Source organism: Pangasianodon hypophthalmus, chromosome 5 (assembly GCF_027358585.1).
Source record: "Pangasianodon hypophthalmus isolate fPanHyp1 chromosome 5, fPanHyp1.pri, whole genome shotgun sequence".
NCBI classification, from domain to species: Eukaryota; Metazoa; Chordata; class Actinopteri; order Siluriformes; family Pangasiidae; genus Pangasianodon; species Pangasianodon hypophthalmus.
In genome coordinates this window covers 4,374,501-4,394,777 of record NC_069714.1, presented here as the reverse complement: position 1 = coordinate 4,394,777, position 20,277 = coordinate 4,374,501, and the positions used below count along the sequence as shown (strand labels likewise).

Genomic DNA, 20,277 nt, shown 5'->3' with positions numbered 1-20,277 from the left:
TGACTTTTAATTGGGGCGATTAGTCACCGTCTTGGTGCACTGAAATGAGATGAAAGCAGATTTCGCTTCTTCATGGCCGTATTTCCATCGTTTTGGAGGTGTGCGCGAATGCTAAGTACCAAACGGCCGCTCGGTGTGTTTTCTTTCTCTTCATGAAATGTCACCATGAATGTTCGTGAACTCATAAAACTGCTGAGAAACATACTAATTTCAACATATACCATTTATTTAATAACAATTTACAGAACAGCTGCAGAACAGCAGAATACATCATCTGTTTTAACTTATCTCTCCTCTGAGATGTGGACAAACAAGAGATCGGCAAGATGGAGGATTCCTCTACATCGCTTTCCCTTCAGTTGACTTTTCACTTCAGCCAGATGCCTTTGTCTCCTGCGTCTTCGTTGTAACCCTCTGCGTACTGCTTTCCTGGAAGCTAAAGCGAGAAACAGTAATGTTAGTGACCAATTTCCACACAATCAAGTCTTCCGGAAATTAAAATTGGCGTTTTATGGGTTTTTGTACAAGTCTCTTGGCCCTGTAGACAAAAATAATCCAGCATATATTCGAAAAATCTCAGATGATTCATCCCGTACTCGTCCAATCCGCATCCAATCAAAAGCTCTCTAGAACACATTAGTCCCGCCCTGGAAACAAACTGCGTATCGCATCGCTCTACAGTTGAAAACAGGATTTAAAAAAGTGTGGCCTCTTATTTAGCCGGTTTGCTAAGTTTGTTTAGATTCAACGGGACATGCAGCGCATCTTGGACGCTATTGGCTGTTTTGGAAATCAGTCATGCCTTTTGTCACGACTTCCTGTTTCAAGATGAAATGCATCAACAAACTGAATCAAGACAAGGCTCTCAATCCATTTCATGGGCAGTTTAAAGGCATAGGATTAGCTGGAAGGACAGGTGAATTCCTGAACTAATATACAAATAAAGTCCAAGTAAATATCTATTTAAGTGGAAATGAGTTTTAGTGTATAATCAGGTGGACAAATCATAACTTTTAGTGAAAGCTGTGATGTCCCATGCTTTGTTTACCTGGAAGCAAAACTCAGTAGATTAAAACATCAATCTAAAATATCACAAGCTAGATAGCTAGTATATAAAACTAAATTCCTGTTTAATGAGTGATTCTGTCAAACGTCAGCAAATCATTGGTCAACGATTGGTCATGAGCTATCGGGTTTTCTCTTCACTTCCCACATAAAAGATACTGTCCGAGTCTGGCTATTATCTTTATTTTTTCCTCGTCATACACTATATGGCCAAAAATATGTGCACCCCTGACCATCACACCCATATGTGGTCCTTCTCCAAATTGTTCCCACAATGTTGGAAGCACACAATTATACAGTCTTTGTATGCTGTAAAATTACAATTTCCCTTCATGGAACTAAGAGGCCCAAACCTGTTCCAGCATGACAATGCCCCTGTGCACAAAGCGAGCTCCATGAAGACATGGTGTGTGAAGGTTGGAGTGGAAGAACTCGAGTGTCCTGCACAGAGCCCTGACCTCAACCCCACTGAACACCTTTGGGATGAACTGGAACACCGACTGAACCCCAGACCTCCTCACCAACATCAGTGTCTGATCTCACTAATGCTCTTGTAGCTGAATGATCACAAATCCCCACAGCCACGCTCCAGAATCTAGTGGAAAGCCTTCCCAGAAGAGTGGAGCTTATTATAACAGCTGTTCAACAATGACATGGGTGTGCTGGTCAGGTGTCAACAAACCTTTGGCAATATAGTGTATTTAATTATGAAGTGGCTGTGTGTAGCTTTCCGCTGCACTTCATTTTACTCAGTTTCATTTGTGTTTCCCGCAAGTTCCCGATTCTGAATAGGCCGTAGGTCATCTGTTCCTGATAAATAATCGTGCGGTGAAGCGGGTGGTGGGATTCAGAATGAGTAACGCATCATAGTTACAGCATCAAGATGAGTCACACCAAAGAGAAATGCATTACATTTAAGCAAATACACACACCACATAAAAACTTTTTAAAAGTCAGCAGTGAGTCAGGGTTTTCTTTCTCCGTTGTTGAAGGAGAGAAGACGTAAACAGTAGAGACTGCTAGCCTCCTGAGTCTACTTGTCCACTGGGAAACTAAGAATAAAAAGCAATCAACAAAGAAAGTGCAACAACTGAATCAAAAACAAACCAAAAAATGAACCCCAAAAAAAAAAAAAGAATCTGTTAACAGAGTGAGTGCAGGAAACTGTTCAGCTGTGTGAAGATGGAAAGCTGGAGTATTAAACTCTGTGTGGACTCAGCAGTTTTGTAACAAACGCAGGTAAACTCTTTCCCATGGGCATAAGCACAAGTTCACAATAGCTCTCATCTCTTCCTGAATGTTCAGCAAAGTCAAATCAAATGGCCCCTCAGGGCTTGTTTCGCCAACACCGATCAAGCCAGTAAAAGGTAAGAGTTTTTAATGGAGATAGCCCACTGACAGCTTGATCCAGACGAAAAGCTGCATTAATCCGAGTCTGAGAATAACTGCTTCTAAACTGCTGCTGTCCAGTGAGAGGAGAGAGTTTATCCGTGAACGGCCAAGGGTCTCTTCACCAGTCCTGTATTTTAATGTATTATTACGAGTCCCATTAGCAGTTACATAAAAATGACAGGTTATGCAAAGAAACCACCAGGACTAGAAGTATATAACATAAACTTACATGAACAATAACAGGTGTAGATGAATGAATGAAATGAATCCTTGATTATTATTCTTGGCTACATTCCATTTTATGTGGTAAAATTAAACAGACTCGAGCACCTTCCTGGAGTGTCTGAACGAAAAAGTCAAGGCATTCGCTTGTATTACTTATTCCCATTGCCCCTCACACATATTGCAATAAAATACAGCATGGAATTAAATGTCAGTCGGAAACATCCAATAGTGTAATTTACACCTCCTAGTCGAGACGCAGCTCGTGAAAAGCCATTCTCTGAGCGCTCGGGCTTAAAGGTCAGGTGCAAATGTTTTTTCTGGCAGAGATGATGGTACCAAATCACTTGCAGCATATTGAACAAGTGCCATTTAGGAATCTTCAGCCATCTTTTTGCAGTAAATATGAGCTAATGCCACCAGTGAGAAAAATAAAGGCAAGTCATTTTGTGGTTTAGGAGCTGGAAATGCATTCCACTTCTGTATATAATAATGAAATAAGTCACAGTCACTCGTTTATATTCATCCAGTGGCATGTTCTTCAGAAAAGCATGAATTCACCTGGCTATGGATTTTAGAGTTGTTGTGTACATTGTGAAGGAATGCCGCATCATGAAGGAACCAAGTGCAGAAAACTGCGAGAGGCTGTTTATATCAAACAGGACGTCTCTCTGGACTCGTGCTGATTATGCCAATTTCTGTTTCCTCCAGCAGCAGGATGCAAAAGGAACATGAATTCATCTGACAAGGAAACTTTTCTTCCGCTCTTAACAGTCAGGTTTTGACTCTCTTGGCACTTGACTTTGTGTGAAATGGGCTGCAACAGCTGAAGTTTGATGCGATTTGCCTGGCTGTGAACCATCTGTTTGTGCGCACTGTTCTCACCCAGTGTTCTCCTTTCTCCCCTCTGATCTACAACCTGTCTTCACCCACATGTCCCACATTCAAAATCTCTAGGCTCACTCAGATAACTGAATAATTAAAAACGCTGGCCTTCCTTTCCTGATCTGTAACACACACACTGCTGTCAGGTTCTGCACAACTTATTGGAATGTAAAATTTGCTTAAAGGGGAGGGCTGGGCCTAATAAACTGGCAACTCGGCTTTACTTATCTGCTGATCAATATTGCTAGAAATTAAATCAGGATGTTTTATTGGAGCTAGGGGCAGACTTGAATGAATGAATGAGAGAAAAAGATCTGACCAGGACAAGAATGGAAGTAAGGATGGGGGAAGAACAGACGGAGCAGACAGACGCATACTTTACAGATCCTGCGAGCCCAAGTTCCAATGCACATGGCTTGTGCATTACTTTTTCCATAATTTTTCCATGCTCATGGTCTCCCTTTTTTTTTTTTTTTTTTTTAAATTGTGATATATATATAATTTAATCGTTGACTGGTATGATTTAAAAAATTTTAGGTTTTAAGGAGAGTACACAAGGGTGTAATTGTATTATCAGCTGTGTGGTCGGTAACTGCTTGCTGGCAGTGGCGACTGCAACAAGTCAGCTGGATTTGGGATTTTGAGTAGCGGTGATTTGACAGTAATGCACAGAAAAGAGTTTTAAAAAACCCCAAAACATAGCAGTACATACTGTATACAGTATAATCCTTTTACAAACCAGCTGTCTAATATCCACATGGTCAAAATTTTCACTTTCTTATACTGTTCAAGTGTTGAGCGCTGACCAGCACAAAAAAAACCAAAAACAAACAGCAGTGTATTTAATGCCTTGTCATTACCATTATTTGTAAAGTGTTAGATTTGACACTTCGTTGTAGGCCTGCTGAATCTTTTTTTTTTTTTGTTAAAAACAAATTTATGGCCGAAATATTTCGGTAGCACGCCTAATAAATACATGGTATGAAATATGTACGTGTCTACTGTTAGCCAAGTCGAACACACACTGATACATTTCATTTCACATTAATGAACACAGAACATTCTCAAATCACTCCAGATTCCTATATCTCCTGTGTCACTGAGGAGAAAATAACTGCTCTTTAGGCATATTTTAGAGTGGTAACTCATACTAGTGTACTCTAGTTTTAAAACAATACGTAAAAAAATGCGTAAAAGGCTGGCAGGTCTGGTGATGTAATCAGAGTAAACTTTACTAGATATCGCAGCAGTGAAATATCATGTAAAGACGATTAAATGATTATTGAGGATCAGCCTACATAGGGCCAAAGCAAAGTACACGGGACTTCCTCTGTACTTTTGCACAGGATGCATAGTGCTGTGATTAATGCAGATGGATTGCTGAATGACTTTTTTTTTTTTTTTAGTCATGAATGATGTTTTGGTGTTAATCAATTCAAAATAAAAGTTTAGGTCAGACGGCAAAGTTGTGCTGAACATTTGGATTAATTAAGCCTGAAATAAAGCAAGAGAGCAACACTTTTTCCAACAGTAACCCCTCAATAGATTGACTCACAGTGTTGCATTTAAAATACTATTATGCCACATATAAGACGTAGCTGTAACACTACAGCGACAGTGCAGGTATCTGTTCTTGAGGAAAAAGCTAGAATACAGAGAGAGTCTCTCTTAGACTTCAGCTGTTTAACAAAATGTAGAAATACGGCTTATTTCAATTCATCTCCTGGTACATTTCTATTGTATAAAGCAGAAAATACTTTAAAAACTTGCTGTATATTTTAGGAAGTGCAATTGGATAAATTTTTTTTTTTCCATCTTTAGTGTTTACAGATTTCCAACATTTATTTAAAGAATCTTCTGATTCCTATGTTTGTACGCTGAAAATACACAAAATTCTGGCTCCTACCTTCTGATGTGAGAAGGTGATTTAATATGCAGCAAAAACAACCTGAAGTTTGATGCCTAATCATTTTACCTAACAATGTAATACATTTTTGATGAAGTCCTCAGAAAAAAAAAAATCCCTTTCCATTTGGCAAATCTTCACTCCTTATTGTTTTTCTTCCACTGAATTAGCTTTCAAGGACTATGAAGGACTGCTGCTTTTCTGCTCTAGTTGTTCCACGATCCCTGAACGTATTAGCTGGAGCCGCTACAGTACAGTCCGGGAGTTAATCGAGGTGACCATCCATCCCATCCTCTCTCACACACACTCACTCACACACACTTTATCCACTCATGCGGTGGATGTTCACGGTGCACGTACCGATCTGAATGAGTAGTAGCCTTTGTCAAACTCGTGAGCGCCGATGGTGACCTCGGGGATGTATCTGGGGATGCAGGTCATGTTCGCCACCCGCTGTTTATCTTCCACACTACAGAAATAAACAGATGTAGGAGTAAATTTATGGATGCTAGACAGATAGAAACGGCATACCATATTCCATCTGCTTGTTCTTACACTATTAAATTGTGTACAATTAAAAGCCATTGTTAAGGTCAGTCAAAAAGGGCACAATATCTCAACAAATATTTCTTTGCTGTGGGAAAAGGTCAAAGGGCAAGAACTTGAATGTTCAAGTGCACGTTCTCTTCCCTAGGCTTGATCTACAGTTTAACGGCGATAAAACTACACACTCACAGAATTCTCATGTGATGGAACGTGACATTATCCTGCTCCAACCACGGGCCCTTATCGAACTTCAGATACTCGATATCCTCTGCAATCTGAGAAATATACACACACGCACATCAGTATAAACTATACATACATAATTATGCCTTACAACTCAGTAGATTAGGGGAAAAAAAAACAAACAAACAAAAGATTTGTGTCATAGTTTTACTAAAAGAGATTAAAAATCTGAAGAAAACCTTCGTCTTGATTTGTTTCTGGCATTACCTTCTCGATATCCTGTGCTTGTGTTGTATCGTACGCAAGCACTTCAGCCTCCTCACTGAAATAAAAGCAGAGTTTTATGTGTTACAATTAAACGAGAAAAAAGTTCAAGGTGTCACTGGCTAAAATTAGAGACTATTACCTTTGAGACTGTGGATCACCTTAATAAATGTGACCCATCGGATGCTGGTGTGAATAAATTCTAAATATAAATCTACACCCGGAATTTTGTAAAGCTGCTTTGTGAAAATGTCTATTTTTAAAAGCACTATACAGTTCAAATGGAACTGAAATGAATTCTGGGAACCAGCCAAGAATGGCAAAAAAAAAAAAAAAAAAGGGTTTTGACCACAGGTTTTTCAGCCAATAAGAAACCAAACATTTATTTGACCATAAAATGAAGATAGAAAAATGTCAATTTCTTGTTACAGCTTTTTCCAGGCTGCCACACATATTAAAAAGAAAGTTTTGTATAACTTTTAGATTCCAAAACAATCACAATATGGATGCAATAAATAACTATAAGACCTGGGGCCTCATTTATTCAGCATGTGTACGCATAGTTTTATGCAAGAGCCCCTAGTGGTAGAAAAGTGTAATAGCAGGTAAGCTGACAATGCAGAGCTTCTATGCCATGTACTGTTTATTATATCTGCTCATGCAGCTTTGAGGAGGGAATGTATTTTAAGCACCACTGGAAACATCAGTTGATTTCGTTTGTCCAGTGCAGTTTTTTGTCACTGTCTATTCTAGGGCTTTTAGCTACGAGTATATTTTAAACAGAAACTGGAGATGGTACTCGCATTTCCCAACCAACTATGAGCTGAACAATTTCACATCTTACCTTCATTCATATTGCAATACATTACATTTCCAAAACCAGCAGGGGAAAAGAGCAAAAATGATGAATTTTCATGTCATTGCAGAGTTTGTAAATGTAATTGGGGATATAGAATGCACACACACACTTATAAAACCTTTATCATATTTATTTATTACACAAATTACTTGTTAAAGTGCCAAATAAACCATTTTGTTTTGCTCTACTTTGTGCAACATTATCTTTACTTCATTATCATTGAAGTTCAAGTTCGAGCAGGCCACTTTTTTGTTGGGGGGGGCGTAGGTGTCCGTGGAGGACTAGAGATTAGGCCTCAGTGCTCTCAGAGCCACGGCCCGGGTTCGATTCCCAGCCACTGGGGTCACATATGACAGGGCAGTCCCAGTACCGGTCCCAAGCCCAGATACAAAACTGAGGAAGTTTGCATCAGGAAGGGTATCCAGTGTAAAAACTGTGTTGAAATCAAATATACGTACCAATGATCGGCTATGGCGACCCCTAATGGGAGGAGCTGAAAAAACAACACCTGCGCGTTTTAAAGGGAAGTCGTTTACCATATATGGTGATTTGAGGGTGCTTCTTTATGCAAATGAGCGTGGCCATGCACAAGCACATCTATTTAGAACGTGTGGCATTTACCAAGGGCCATTGCGTGCAGCTGTGCGTACACACGTGATAAATACCGCGTATGGGCGGGTCTTACACGCAAGTTTAGTACTTGTTTTACGGACACTTTGTTAAGCTATGAAATATCAGTTTAGATTTATCATAGTTATATAACTGTTATATAACAACATCATATAAATAACTGCGCTATATCTAGCACTTTGTCACGGTAGCACCCAGGCTCCTTGATTTACATCTATGTAGATTTAAGAGTGGATACATGTTACCTGATCTTAGGCAGGAAGGTCTTCTTGTATGCAGTCTCGATGCTCTTAAGGTAGGACAGGGATACGTTTTGGAGATAGGGCTGGAGAAGAGATGCACAAGATCAGTGTTAAATCCGTCTGAAACTGTCTAGAATGCAAACTGTGCTGTCATCACACGATTTTTCAAAATTCACCAGATTGACATCAGTGGAAAAAAAATTGTTTGGGTTAAAGTGTCTTGCTATCAGCTGAATGCATCTGATGGGAGGAAGGAAAGCACGCTCGCTGCCCATATAAGTGAAACTATTAGTCTCAGAAATAATCTGCCAAGAAAAACAAAAAAAAAACAAAAAAAAAAAAACACTGAAATGATTAAACAATTATCGGGACATGTGCGATCACAAACGATCCAACAAGGAAAGCATGCTGTTATGATGGAAGGTCACTGAAATCTCATCCTGCAGCATGTCATGTTACAGAGAAAGCAGAAAGTGCAAAGCCGTCTCCTCTCACAAAAACTTCACCACATCAAGTGTTCTGTTTTTTTCAATATATACATGTTATCTGTTCATTATTAGAGTTAGATTAGGTAGATCATCCACCATACAAGGCCTTGTCCTCTGTTATCAACTGCAGTCTAGTGTCTAGCTACACAATCGAGTGGAAAGACTTCGCGGAAGAGTATAAGTTATTATAACAGCAAAAACTCAATATTAATATCCATGGTATTGGAACGGATGTTACCCAGGTGTCCACATACTTTCGGCCATGTAGTGTATCTACAGGCTCTGCATTTACACACTGGATTAGAATGTTACCTGTAAGTTAATGGGATTATTATTATTATTTTTTTTTTTTAACGTGTGTTCTGGTCATTTCTGTTGTCTTCCATGTTTACAGACTAACATCAAATCAACATGGCCGCTCACACTGAACAGCGTAAACTCCCCCTTCTCTACTTTTAAATGAGTTTATAGCACTATTGGCTTTAGATCAGTCACAGTTACAGATACTTGGTTAAATCTATAACACTGACCTTACTATTCTCTGTCTTGAGAAGGTAATCATCAACATTAGAGTTATCACTAACATTAGCCGGCTAGCTTGTTGCTAAGCTACTCGCTATGGTCAGCTGTTGTTGTTGTGTTGCAGTTTCAGTCCAAAATTCAATTCAATTCTATTTGTATAGTACTTTTAACAATGGACGCTGTCACAAAGCAGCTTTACAGAAATATATAGGACACAGAACGCTGCATGAATGTTTGACGTTGACTATAGTAGTGCAGAACCAATCTTCAAACTTCACTCAGTTAAAGTAGCTTTTTATGAGCTTTACGTGACCTGACAGTGCAAACAAATTACATGCTTTCATGGAGGCGTCCAGTTTTTTTTCCACATTGAACATCCCGAGTTGGGAAATGAAATTATAACAGCTTGCAAAATATCGCTTACAAGACATCATGAACGCGCAGCATTAGTGTTAGCCTTGCTCATCACACACCAGAATCCACTCATTAAAGGCTTGCTGAAGTGTACGAGCTGAAAACTAAATGTGGTTTGATGTGTGTTCGGGAAACTAGCCATGTTTCTGTTCAGCTCTTTTGGTGGAGTAAGTGTTGTTCATCATACTCACCTTTCCAGACGCTTTGAGCTTCTTCTGCACCTCCTCAGCAGGAGAGTCCACATAGATGACGAGGTGAGGGGCCCAAAACTCACAGATGCTGATGTCCTTAATCTCATTGTAATGATCCACACCTGCCGGCCAGAGAAAGAGATGCTTCACACACTTAAGTTCCACTTTCAGGAATAGATAAATTAAAAGATTTAGGCTAGACAATGACACATGTGACAAACACACATTACTAGAAAACGGCTGATTGCTTTCCCCACTTTCTCCACCACAGATACAGTGGGGATCGAAAGTTTGGGCACCCCAGGTAAAAATTTGTATTAATGTGCATAAAGAAGCCAAGGAAAGATGGAAAAATCTCCAAAAGGCATCAAATTACAGATTAGACATTCTTATAATATGCCAAAAAAAAGTTAGATTTTATTCCCATCATTTACACTTTCAAAATAACAGAAAACAAAAAAAGGCGTCTGCAAAAGGTTTGGGCACCCTGCAGAGTTTATAGCATGCACTGCCCCCTTTGGAAAGCTGAGACCTGACAGTGTCATGGATTGTTCTCAATCATCGTCTGGAAAGACCAGGTGATGTCAATCTCAAAGGTTTTAAATGCCCAGACTCATCTGACCTTGCCCCAACAATCAGCACCATGGGTTCTTCTAAGCAGTTGTCTAGAAAACTGAAACTGAAAATAGTTGACGCTCACAAAGCAGGAGAAGGCTATAAGAAGATAGCAAAGCGTTTTCAGATGCCAATATCCTCTGTTCGGAATGTAATTAAGAAATGGCAGTCATCAGGAACAGTGGAAGTTAAAGCAAGATCTGGAAGACCAAGAAAAATATCAGACAGAACAGCTCGCAGGATTGTGAGAAAAGCAAGTCAAAAACCACGTTTGACTGCACGATCCCTCCAGAAAGATCTGGCAGACACTGGAGCTGTGGTACACTATTCCACTATAAAGAGATGCTTGTACAAATATGGTCTTCATGGAAGAGTCATCAGAAAAAACCTCTTCTACGTCCTCACCACAAAAATCAGCATTTGAAGTTTGCAAATGAACATATAGACAAGCCTGATGCATTTTGGAAACAAGTTCTGTGGACCGATGAGGTTAAAATAGAACTTTTCGGCCGGAATGAGCAACGGTACGTTTGGAGAAGAAAGGGCACAGAATTTAATGAAAAGAACCTCTGTCCAACTGTTGAGCATGGGGGTGGATCAATCATGCTTTGGGGTTGTATTGCAGCCAGTGGCACAGGCAACATTTCACGAGTAGAAGGAAAAATGGATTCAATAAAATTTCAGCAAATTTTGGACGGTAACTTGATGCCATCTGTGAAAAAGCTGAAGGTAAAGAGAGGACGGCTTCTACAAATGGATAATGATCCTAAACCCACCTCAAAATCCACGGTGGATTACATCAAGAGGCGTAAACTGAAGGTTTTGCCATGGCCTTCACAATCTCCTCACCTCAACATAATTGAAAATCTATGGATAGACCTTAAAAGAGCAGCACGTGACAGACAGCCCAGAAATCTCAAAGAACTGGAAGACTTTTGTAAGGAAGAATGGGCAAAGATACCTCAAACAAGAATTGAAAGACTCTTGGCTGGCTACAAAAAAGCGTTTACAAGCTGTGATACTTGCCAAAGGGGGCAGTGCATGCTATAAACTCTGCAGGGTGCCCAAACTTTTGCAGACGCCATTTTTTTGTTTTCTGTTATTTTGAAAGTGTAAATGATGGAAATAAAATCTAACTTTTTTTTGGCATATTATAAGAATGTCTAATCTGTAATTTGATGCCTTTTGGAGATTTTTCCATCTTTCCTTGGCTTCTTTATGCACATTAATACAAATTTTTACCTGGAGTGCCCAAACTTTCGACCCCCACTGTACTAGTTTAGGCTTAAAAACAGGCCAGTTTACATCCAAACACTGAGTGACGGTTAAATAAGAGTTTATAAAGACCATTTCTGTGCTTTCACTGGCCTAAATCTTCCAGTTATCTTATTACAATCGATTTATTCCATGTGTGCGTTTATACCACAGAGCTGTTGAACTCTCAATCCTGATTGGTCAGAAGGTATTTCTAGAACAGCAGCTCTGACAAAAGTGGCAGCAGGTTTCTATAAATCAGCTCGTTTCTATAGTAACAGCTCATTCACAGGGACTTGTACAGCGGACGCACAACATAACCTAAGCCTAAGACTAAAGTAAATGAATAAAGTGTTGTTAATCAACTTATAAGATGTATTACCATCGATATGGTGAAGCTTTATGTACAGAGACGTCTATTTAACATTTATGGAAGGAGTCTCCAGTGTCAGTGCCTTGGATAACAGTCAGTAAGTTTTCCACCATGGGAGAGTCTTCAGGACAGAGGAGTTTGCATTTGTGTGCATGTGTTTGAGTGTGTTTGTTAACTTCAAGAGAGACAGAGAATTACTGTTTAGAGCCACTAGAACATAAGTAATAGTAAGATCTAACTTATTTCGTGGCCGTCCCACAACATTAACTGTAAATATAAAGGATTAAAAGCATGATGTGTCATTAACATTTGTAATCGTTGGCAAATTGCTGTGGTATTAGAGGAATAACACACTTCAGGGCATGCTGTTATAGGAAAATAATCCACTTTGGTGTGGTAACAGTAACTCTGCTTTACATTTAAACCAATGTGTTTCATTCCTGTTTATCAGTTTTGGTCTTTGTTTTTTTAAAAAAAAAAAAAAAAAAAAAAAAAAAAAAAAAAGACTCCTTTCCAACTCATCCTAAGAGAACTTATTTAATATTTCTTTCACACGTTTTTCCCCAGACTCATTTACACCTTCAGCTCTGTGTACTAGACAGTTTTTTGCCCCCGTTTTGACCCAAAAAGTGTTACCCGAGAGACCAACAGAAATCTCCTTAAGGACTTACACTGCTTCCTGATGTAGCCTTGATTGAACATGGCTTCCAAAAACACCACATCACTGAAAGGAGATCTCTCAAGGATTACTCCTTGGCCTAAAAGAACAGCAGAGAACATCTTAAATCTACATATTCCCAAAAAAAAGTCTTAAGAAAGAAAGTCTTAAAGAAACAGTTGCTTTGAACCTGTGGTGAGAAGATGCTCGACGGCGTCCGAGTACTGCAGCAGCCTCATCAGGTACATCCAGGACTGCAGACGGTAGGAGTTTCCGTCACTGGCTTTGGGATCCAGGTAGAACTTCTCAAGGCTGCAGTTGCCGTTGTAGGCTGAATCCAGAGGTACTTTCTCCTTAGTCATTTTGTCCATGTAGTGCACATCAGGCTCAGGCATGTAGAGCATCCCTAGATACAGACGAGATAAGCAGGATAAAGTCTACAATCTGTCCAACTCACAATAACAGAGCAACTGAAGACGATTTGTGAATGATGAGAGTACTAGTACTGACTTGTTTTTTTTCAAGAAGAATGTATTTAGGAGGCTAAACATTTAAATTATAAATGTTTACCGTATTTCTGGAATTTACTGTTTAATTTTTTCGGACCGCAGTAAAACCGTGGTAACTGAAACAGCATATACAGGGGGTTTTACTGTATACATTTGCCGTCACAAACATGTCTCATTATTCTCACTGCTTCATTAATATCAGAGTTAAGAGATCATCAGTACGTGCCTGACTCTGACACTGGTTGCTCTGAATGCAAAAATACACGAATGGCCTCATACAGGCAAAAGCCAGACATCACGCTGAGACTACTGCTAAATAAATAAATAAATAAATATCTTTGTGCAGATTATCTACTCTTCCATGTGCAGGTTTGGGCTGACTAGCTAAATTTTAGCCAAGGTTTGATGTATGTTAAAGTTTCTGGTGCACCATGAGTTTGAAAATAAAAGGCAGGACTGATGGATTGATGGACCTGATGCTGATAAAAATACAAAAACACACCAAATTATCATCAACCTCCATGCCATAAACGTAATCTAATAATCTTAGAAAAGCAGTATTTTGGTTTATGAACGGTCAGGATATAATCTCAAGTTTGAATTTTTTTTTTTTGTACACTTTTTTCCCTGCTTTGGGGTTATATATGAAAGTATAACCTACTACTGCACTGTTTATTTTGTAAAATAAATTAGAAAGGTTAAATTCAGTTTTGCCTTAGACTTAGAGACTTTGCAGCTAGATTTGGCGACATTTCAGACCCCTTTAGTGATTTTAATTTAAAAAAAAAAAAAACTAGCAACAAATCTAGAGACTTTCTGAGCAGATGTTAGTGACGGTCCTGAACCCCATACGCTGTCCAGCTCACATCACAGCTGCTGATAAATGAGATGAGAGAGCAGGTTCACTCCACTCACCATTACTGTGTAACGCCTGACTGTGTTGTGCTTTCGACCAAATCACTCATCACCACTGTTCCCCTCTGACCACTCACTCATCACCACTGCTCCCCACTCACTCATCACCACTGTTCCCCACTGACCACTCACTCATCACCACTGCTCCCCTCTGACCACTCACTCATCACCACTGCTCCCCACTCACTCATCACCACTGCTCCCCACTCACTCATCACCACTGTTCCCCACTGACCACTCACTCATCACCACTGCTCCCCTCTGACCACTCACTCATCACCACTGCTCCCCACTCACTCATCACCACTGTTCCCCTCTGACCACTCACTCATCACCACTGCTCCCCACTCAATCATCACCACTGTTCCCCACTGACCACTCACTCATCACCACTGCTCCCCACTCACTCATTACCACTGTTCCCCTCTGACCACTCACTCATCACCACTGCTCCCCACTCAATCATCACCACTGTTCCCCTCTGACCACTCACTCATCACCACTGCTCCCCACTCACTCATCACCACTGTTCCCCACTGACCACTCACTCATCACCACTGCTCCCCTCTGACCACTCACTCATCACCACTGCTCCCCACTCACTCATCACCACTGTTCCCCTCTGACCACTCACTCATCACCACTGTTCCCCTCTGACCACTCACTCATCACCACTGTTCCCCTCTGACCACTCACTCATCACCACTGTTCCCCTCTGACCACTCACTCATCACCACTGCTCCCCACTCACTCATCACCACTGTTCCCCTCTGACCACTCACTCATCACCACTGCTCCCCACTGACCACTCACTCATCACCACTGTTCCCCTCTGACCATTCACTCATCACCACTGTTCCCCACTGACCACTCACTCATCACCACTGCTCCCCTCTGACCACTGACTCATCATCACTGTTCCCCACTGACCACTCACTCATCACCACTGCTCCCCACTGACCACTCACTCATCACCACTGCTCCCCTCTGACCACTCACTCATCACCACTGCTCCCCACTGACCACTCACTCATCACCACTGTTCCCCTCTGACCACTCACTCATCACCACTGTTCCCCTCTGACCACTCACTCATCACCACTGTTCCCCACTGACCACTCACTCATCACCACTGCTCCCCACTCACTCATCACCACTGTTCCCCTCTGACCACTCACTCATCACCACTGTTCCCCTCTGATCACTCACTCATCACCACTGCTCCCCACTGACCACTCACTCATCACCACTGTTCCCCTCTGACCATTCACTCATCACCACTGTTCCCCACTGACCACTCACTCATCACCACTGCTCCCCTCTGACCACTGACTCATCATCACTGTTCCCCACTGACCACTCGCTCATCACCACTGCTCCCCACTCACTCATCGTCACTGTTCCCCTCTGACCACTCACTCATCACCACTGTTCCCCTCTGACCACTCACTCATCACCACTGTTCCCCTCTGACCACTCACTCATCACCACTGTTCCCCTCTGACCACTCACTCATCACCACTGTTCCCCTCTGACCACTCACTCGTCACCACTGCTCCCCACTCACTCATCACCAATGTTCCCCTCTGACCACTCACTCATCACCACTGTTCCCCACTGACCACTCACTCATCACCACTGTTCCCCTTTGACCACTCACTCATCACCACTGTTCCCCACTGACCACTCACTCATCACCACTGTTCCCCTTTGACCACTCACTCATCACCACTGTTCCCCACTGACCACTCACTCATCACCACTGTTCCCCTTTGACCACTCACTCATCACCACTGTTCCCCACTGACCACTCACTCATCACCACTGCTCCCCACTGTTCCTCACTGACCACTCACTCATCACCACTGTTCCTCACTGACCACTCACTCATCACCACTGTTCCCCACTGACCACTCACTCATCACCACTGTTCCCCTCTGACCACTCACTCATCACCACGGTTCCCCTCTGACCACTCACTCATCACCACTGTTCCCCTCTGACCACTCACTCATCACCACTGCTCCCCTCTGACCACTCACTCATCACCACTGTTCCCCTCTGACCACTCACTCATCACCACTGTTCCCCTCTGACCACTCACTCGTCACCACTGCTCCCCACTCACTCATCACCAATGTTCCCCTCTGACCACTCACTCATCACCACTGTTCCCCACTGACCACTCACTCATCACCACTGTTCCCCTTTGACCACTCACTCATCACCACTGTTCCCCACTGACCACTCACTCATCACCACTGTTCCCCTTTGACCACTCACTCATCACCACTGTTCCCCACTGACCACTCACTCATCACCACTGCTCCCCACTCACTCATCACCACTGTTCCCCACTGACCACTCACTCATCACCACTGTTCCCCTCTGACCACTCACTCATCACCACTGTTCCCCTCTGACCACTCACTCGTCACCACTGCTCCCCACTCACTCATCACCAATGTTCCCCTCTGACCACTCACTCATCACCACTGTTCCCCACTGACCACTCACTCATCACCACTGTTCCCCACTGACCACTCACTCATCACCACTGCTCCCCACTCACTCATCACCACTGTTCCCCTCTGACCACTCACTCATCACCACTGCTCCCCACTGACCACTCACTCATCACCACTGTTCCCCTCTGACCATTCACTCATCACCACTGTTCCCCACTGACCACTCACTCATCACCACTGCTCCCCTCTGACCACTGACTCATCATCACTGTTCCCCACTGACCACTCACTCATCACCACTGCTCCCCACTGACCACTCACTCATCACCACTGCTCCCCTCTGACCACTCACTCATCACCACTGCTCCCCACTGACCACTCACTCATCACCACTGTTCCCCTCTGACCACTCACTCATCACCACTGTTCCCCTCTGACCACTCACTCATCACCACTGTTCCCCACTGACCACTCACTCATCACCACTGCTCCCCACTCACTCATCACCACTGTTCCCCTCTGACCACTCACTCATCACCACTGTTCCCCTCTGATCACTCACTCATCACCACTGCTCCCCACTGACCACTCACTCATCACCACTGTTCCCCTCTGACCATTCACTCATCACCACTGTTCCCCACTGACCACTCACTCATCACCACTGCTCCCCTCTGACCACTGACTCATCATCACTGTTCCCCACTGACCACTCGCTCATCACCACTGCTCCCCACTCACTCATCGTCACTGTTCCCCTCTGACCACTCACTCATCACCACTGTTCCCCTCTGACCACTCACTCATCACCACTGTTCCCCTCTGACCACTCACTCATCACCACTGTTCCCCTCTGACCACTCACTCATCACCACTGTTCCCCTCTGACCACTCACTCGTCACCACTGCTCCCCACTCACTCATCACCAATGTTCCCCTCTGACCACTCACTCATCACCACTGTTCCCCACTGACCACTCACTCATCACCACTGTTCCCCTTTGACCACTCACTCATCACCACTGTTCCCCACTGACCACTCACTCATCACCACTGTTCCCCTTTGACCACTCACTCATCACCACTGTTCCCCACTGACCACTCACTCATCACCACTGTTCCCCTTTGACCACTCACTCATCACCACTGTTCCCCACTGACCACTCACTCATCACCACTGCTCCCCACTGTTCCTCACTGACCACTCACTCATCACCACTGTTCCTCACTGACCACTCACTCATCACCACTGTTCCCCACTGACCACTCACTCATCACCACTGTTCCCCTCTGACCACTCACTCATCACCACGGTTCCCCTCTGACCACTCACTCATCACCACTGTTCCCCTCTGACCACTCACTCATCACCACTGCTCCCCTCTGACCACTCACTCATCACCACTGTTCCCCTCTGACCACTCACTCATCACCACTGTTCCCCTCTGACCACTCACTCGTCACCACTGCTCCCCACTCACTCATCACCAATGTTCCCCTCTGACCACTCACTCATCACCACTGTTCCCCACTGACCACTCACTCATCACCACTGTTCCCCTTTGACCACTCACTCATCACCACTGTTCCCCACTGACCACTCACTCATCACCACTGTTCCCCTTTGACCACTCACTCATCACCACTGTTCCCCACTGACCACTCACTCATCACCACTGCTCCCCACTCACTCATCACCACTGTTCCCCACTGACCACTCACTCATCACCACTGTTCCCCTTTGACCACTCACTCATCACCACTGTTCCCCACTCACTCATCACCACTGTTCCCCACTCACTATAATAGTTTCTATTCTGATAAAACTCTATTCTAAGTGAATTTCTTCATGTACCCTAATCTGCAATTTGCTATGCTAATAATCATGAGGAATCATTTATATGCAAATTAGTCGGGGGGTCATCTAGCGGCTTTCTGAATGTGCTTTAGCTACTTTCCTCTGACTAGCGCTGCCAACACTGGTTAAGCTGCTGTTGGGTTGCGACTCGATCATGAAGGACAAACACGAGACCACAAATAAAACACAGCCGTCCCGCAGCTCCACCTACCCAGCCGGTCGGCCAGTTTCTGCGCGAGTGCCCCTTTTCCAGATGCCAGGTTGCCGTCTATACAGAAGATCTTGCTGTTCTCCTTCAGCCTGGGCGTCGTCCTCTCGCCCAGAACATACGCCCACCATCCGTATCGCAGACTCCGCCCCGGACACGTGTGGATCCCGGCCTGAAATCAGAAAAATAATAAAATTCAGTAATCTTCTCATCACTGAAAAGTTCTCGTTGCTTGACCTGTGATTCTGCTCACACGCACCTTCAACATTAAAGCTTCACGAGCGACAGTGACACTTATTTCAGCTGAACTGTGTGTGTGTGTGTGTGTGTGTGTGTGTGTGTGTGTTTTAATCTGATTCACATCCCAAATTTGAAAATGTACAATCAGCCTCGTTCAGAATCACCTTTACTGAGTGAGGGGAAAAAACAGCAGCTCACCTGAGACGTGCCGAGGAAACATGGCAAAACAGAGCACGTGTGTGTTCAGGTGCGCAAATTTAATGTCGATTTAGTGTCGAGCCTTGGGCTGGATCATCCATGATCCATGAGCTAGATGTATAGTGAGAATTTTTTGCTGTATGGAGATTATAATAATCTCCATACAGCAAAAAATTCTCACTATACATCTAGCTCATGGATCATGGATACCCTGAGATATTATATATATTATATATATATATATCCCTTTTTTTAAAAAAAATAAATTTAATTACAAACTGACAGGAAACAGTTGATGTGATGTTAGAATTTTATTTAAACCTGCAAAATGTTACTTTTTAATTTTACAGAATTATTTATGCGTTACTCCTTTTTAGTCTGATATTTGTTTATTCCTATAAACAAAAACCTTATTTTTTTTAAAATATAATAATAAAAAGAATTTTTGTAGACACGAAATGAAGCTGTTCAAATGAAGCTGATGACACCATTTTATTTTATTTTATTGTTAAGGAAAAACCAAACCATTTAACTTTGCCACCATTTAAATTTGTTGCCACTGGCTTTTATTTATTCATTTTATTCATTGCGTTGCTGCTTTTCTGCTTCATCTCGCTGAAATATCGCGATATCGCCTCCAGCTCCAGCTACACATCAGCAAACACTTCTACAAACTCGCACAGATTCTCAGATTCAGGTGAAACTGCTGCTTTTATTTATTTCATGCTCGTGTTGTTCCTGCAGCGCAGAGACTGAGAGAGAGAGAGAAAGACTGAGAGAGAGAGAGAGAGAGAGAGAGAGAGACTGAGTGTCCTTGGCTTATGGGACTGTCGAGGCCTCGTCTTCAAAACAACTTTTCAGTTTTAAATCTTACCGTTTGTGAGAGTGAGCCGGTTTTAAACGCCGCTGCGCTCGAGCGCACAAACAGCCGGAAAACCCGTAACGCCATCACGCAGCTTTCTGCAGAAAATAAAACAAATAAAATCCGGGTGTCGCTCCGACACCGAGGGCGACCGTCTGACCGAGACAGCGGCTTTATCGTCGCGCAAATTTTGCGTCATCAGTTCCTGCTTTCACAATAAAAGTTCCGCGCTGTTTCCTTCAGCGCTGTGATCTTTTTTTTTTTTTTCCCATTATTGTTGTGGACAGACTTGATCAAATTTGCAATTAAT

The 20,277-nt window shown here is 42.7% G+C and overlaps 1 protein-coding gene across 1 annotated transcript; it reads right to left on the bottom strand.

The window, feature by feature from the left end:
- Nucleotides 1–205: 205 nt before the first annotated feature.
- On the bottom strand, nucleotides 206–20,160 carry ndufa10 (NADH:ubiquinone oxidoreductase subunit A10). The gene is made up of 10 exons (XM_026943778.3): nucleotides 19,980–20,160; nucleotides 18,671–18,839; nucleotides 12,900–13,115; nucleotides 12,723–12,809; nucleotides 9,810–9,931; nucleotides 8,198–8,277; nucleotides 6,467–6,521; nucleotides 6,206–6,291; nucleotides 5,831–5,939; nucleotides 206–436 (listed from the first exon to the last, which is right to left on the bottom strand). The coding sequence occupies exons 1-10, from the start codon at nucleotides 20,052–20,054 to the stop codon at nucleotides 368–370; spliced, it is 1,068 nt and encodes a 355-aa protein (XP_026799579.1). The 5' UTR covers nucleotides 20,055–20,160; the 3' UTR covers nucleotides 206–367.
- Between the last annotated feature and the right edge of the window lie 117 nt (nucleotides 20,161–20,277).

What these genes read in the sequence shown, in the direction of transcription:
- ndufa10 (XM_026943778.3), bottom strand. Translation starts at nt 20,054, where the DNA reads ATGGCGTTACGGGTTTTCCGGCTGTTTGTGCGCTCGAGCGCAGCGGCG. An exon ending in CGAGCATCTTCTCACCACAG is followed by an intron (nt 12,810 to 12,899) that starts GTTCAAAGCAAC and finishes CTGTTCTTTTAG; the next exon opens with GCCAAGGAGTAATCCTTGAG. An exon ending in TTCCATCACATGAGAATTCT is followed by an intron (nt 5,940 to 6,205) that starts GTGAGTGTGTAG and finishes TTATTTCTGTAG; the next exon opens with TGTGGAAGATAAACAGCGGG.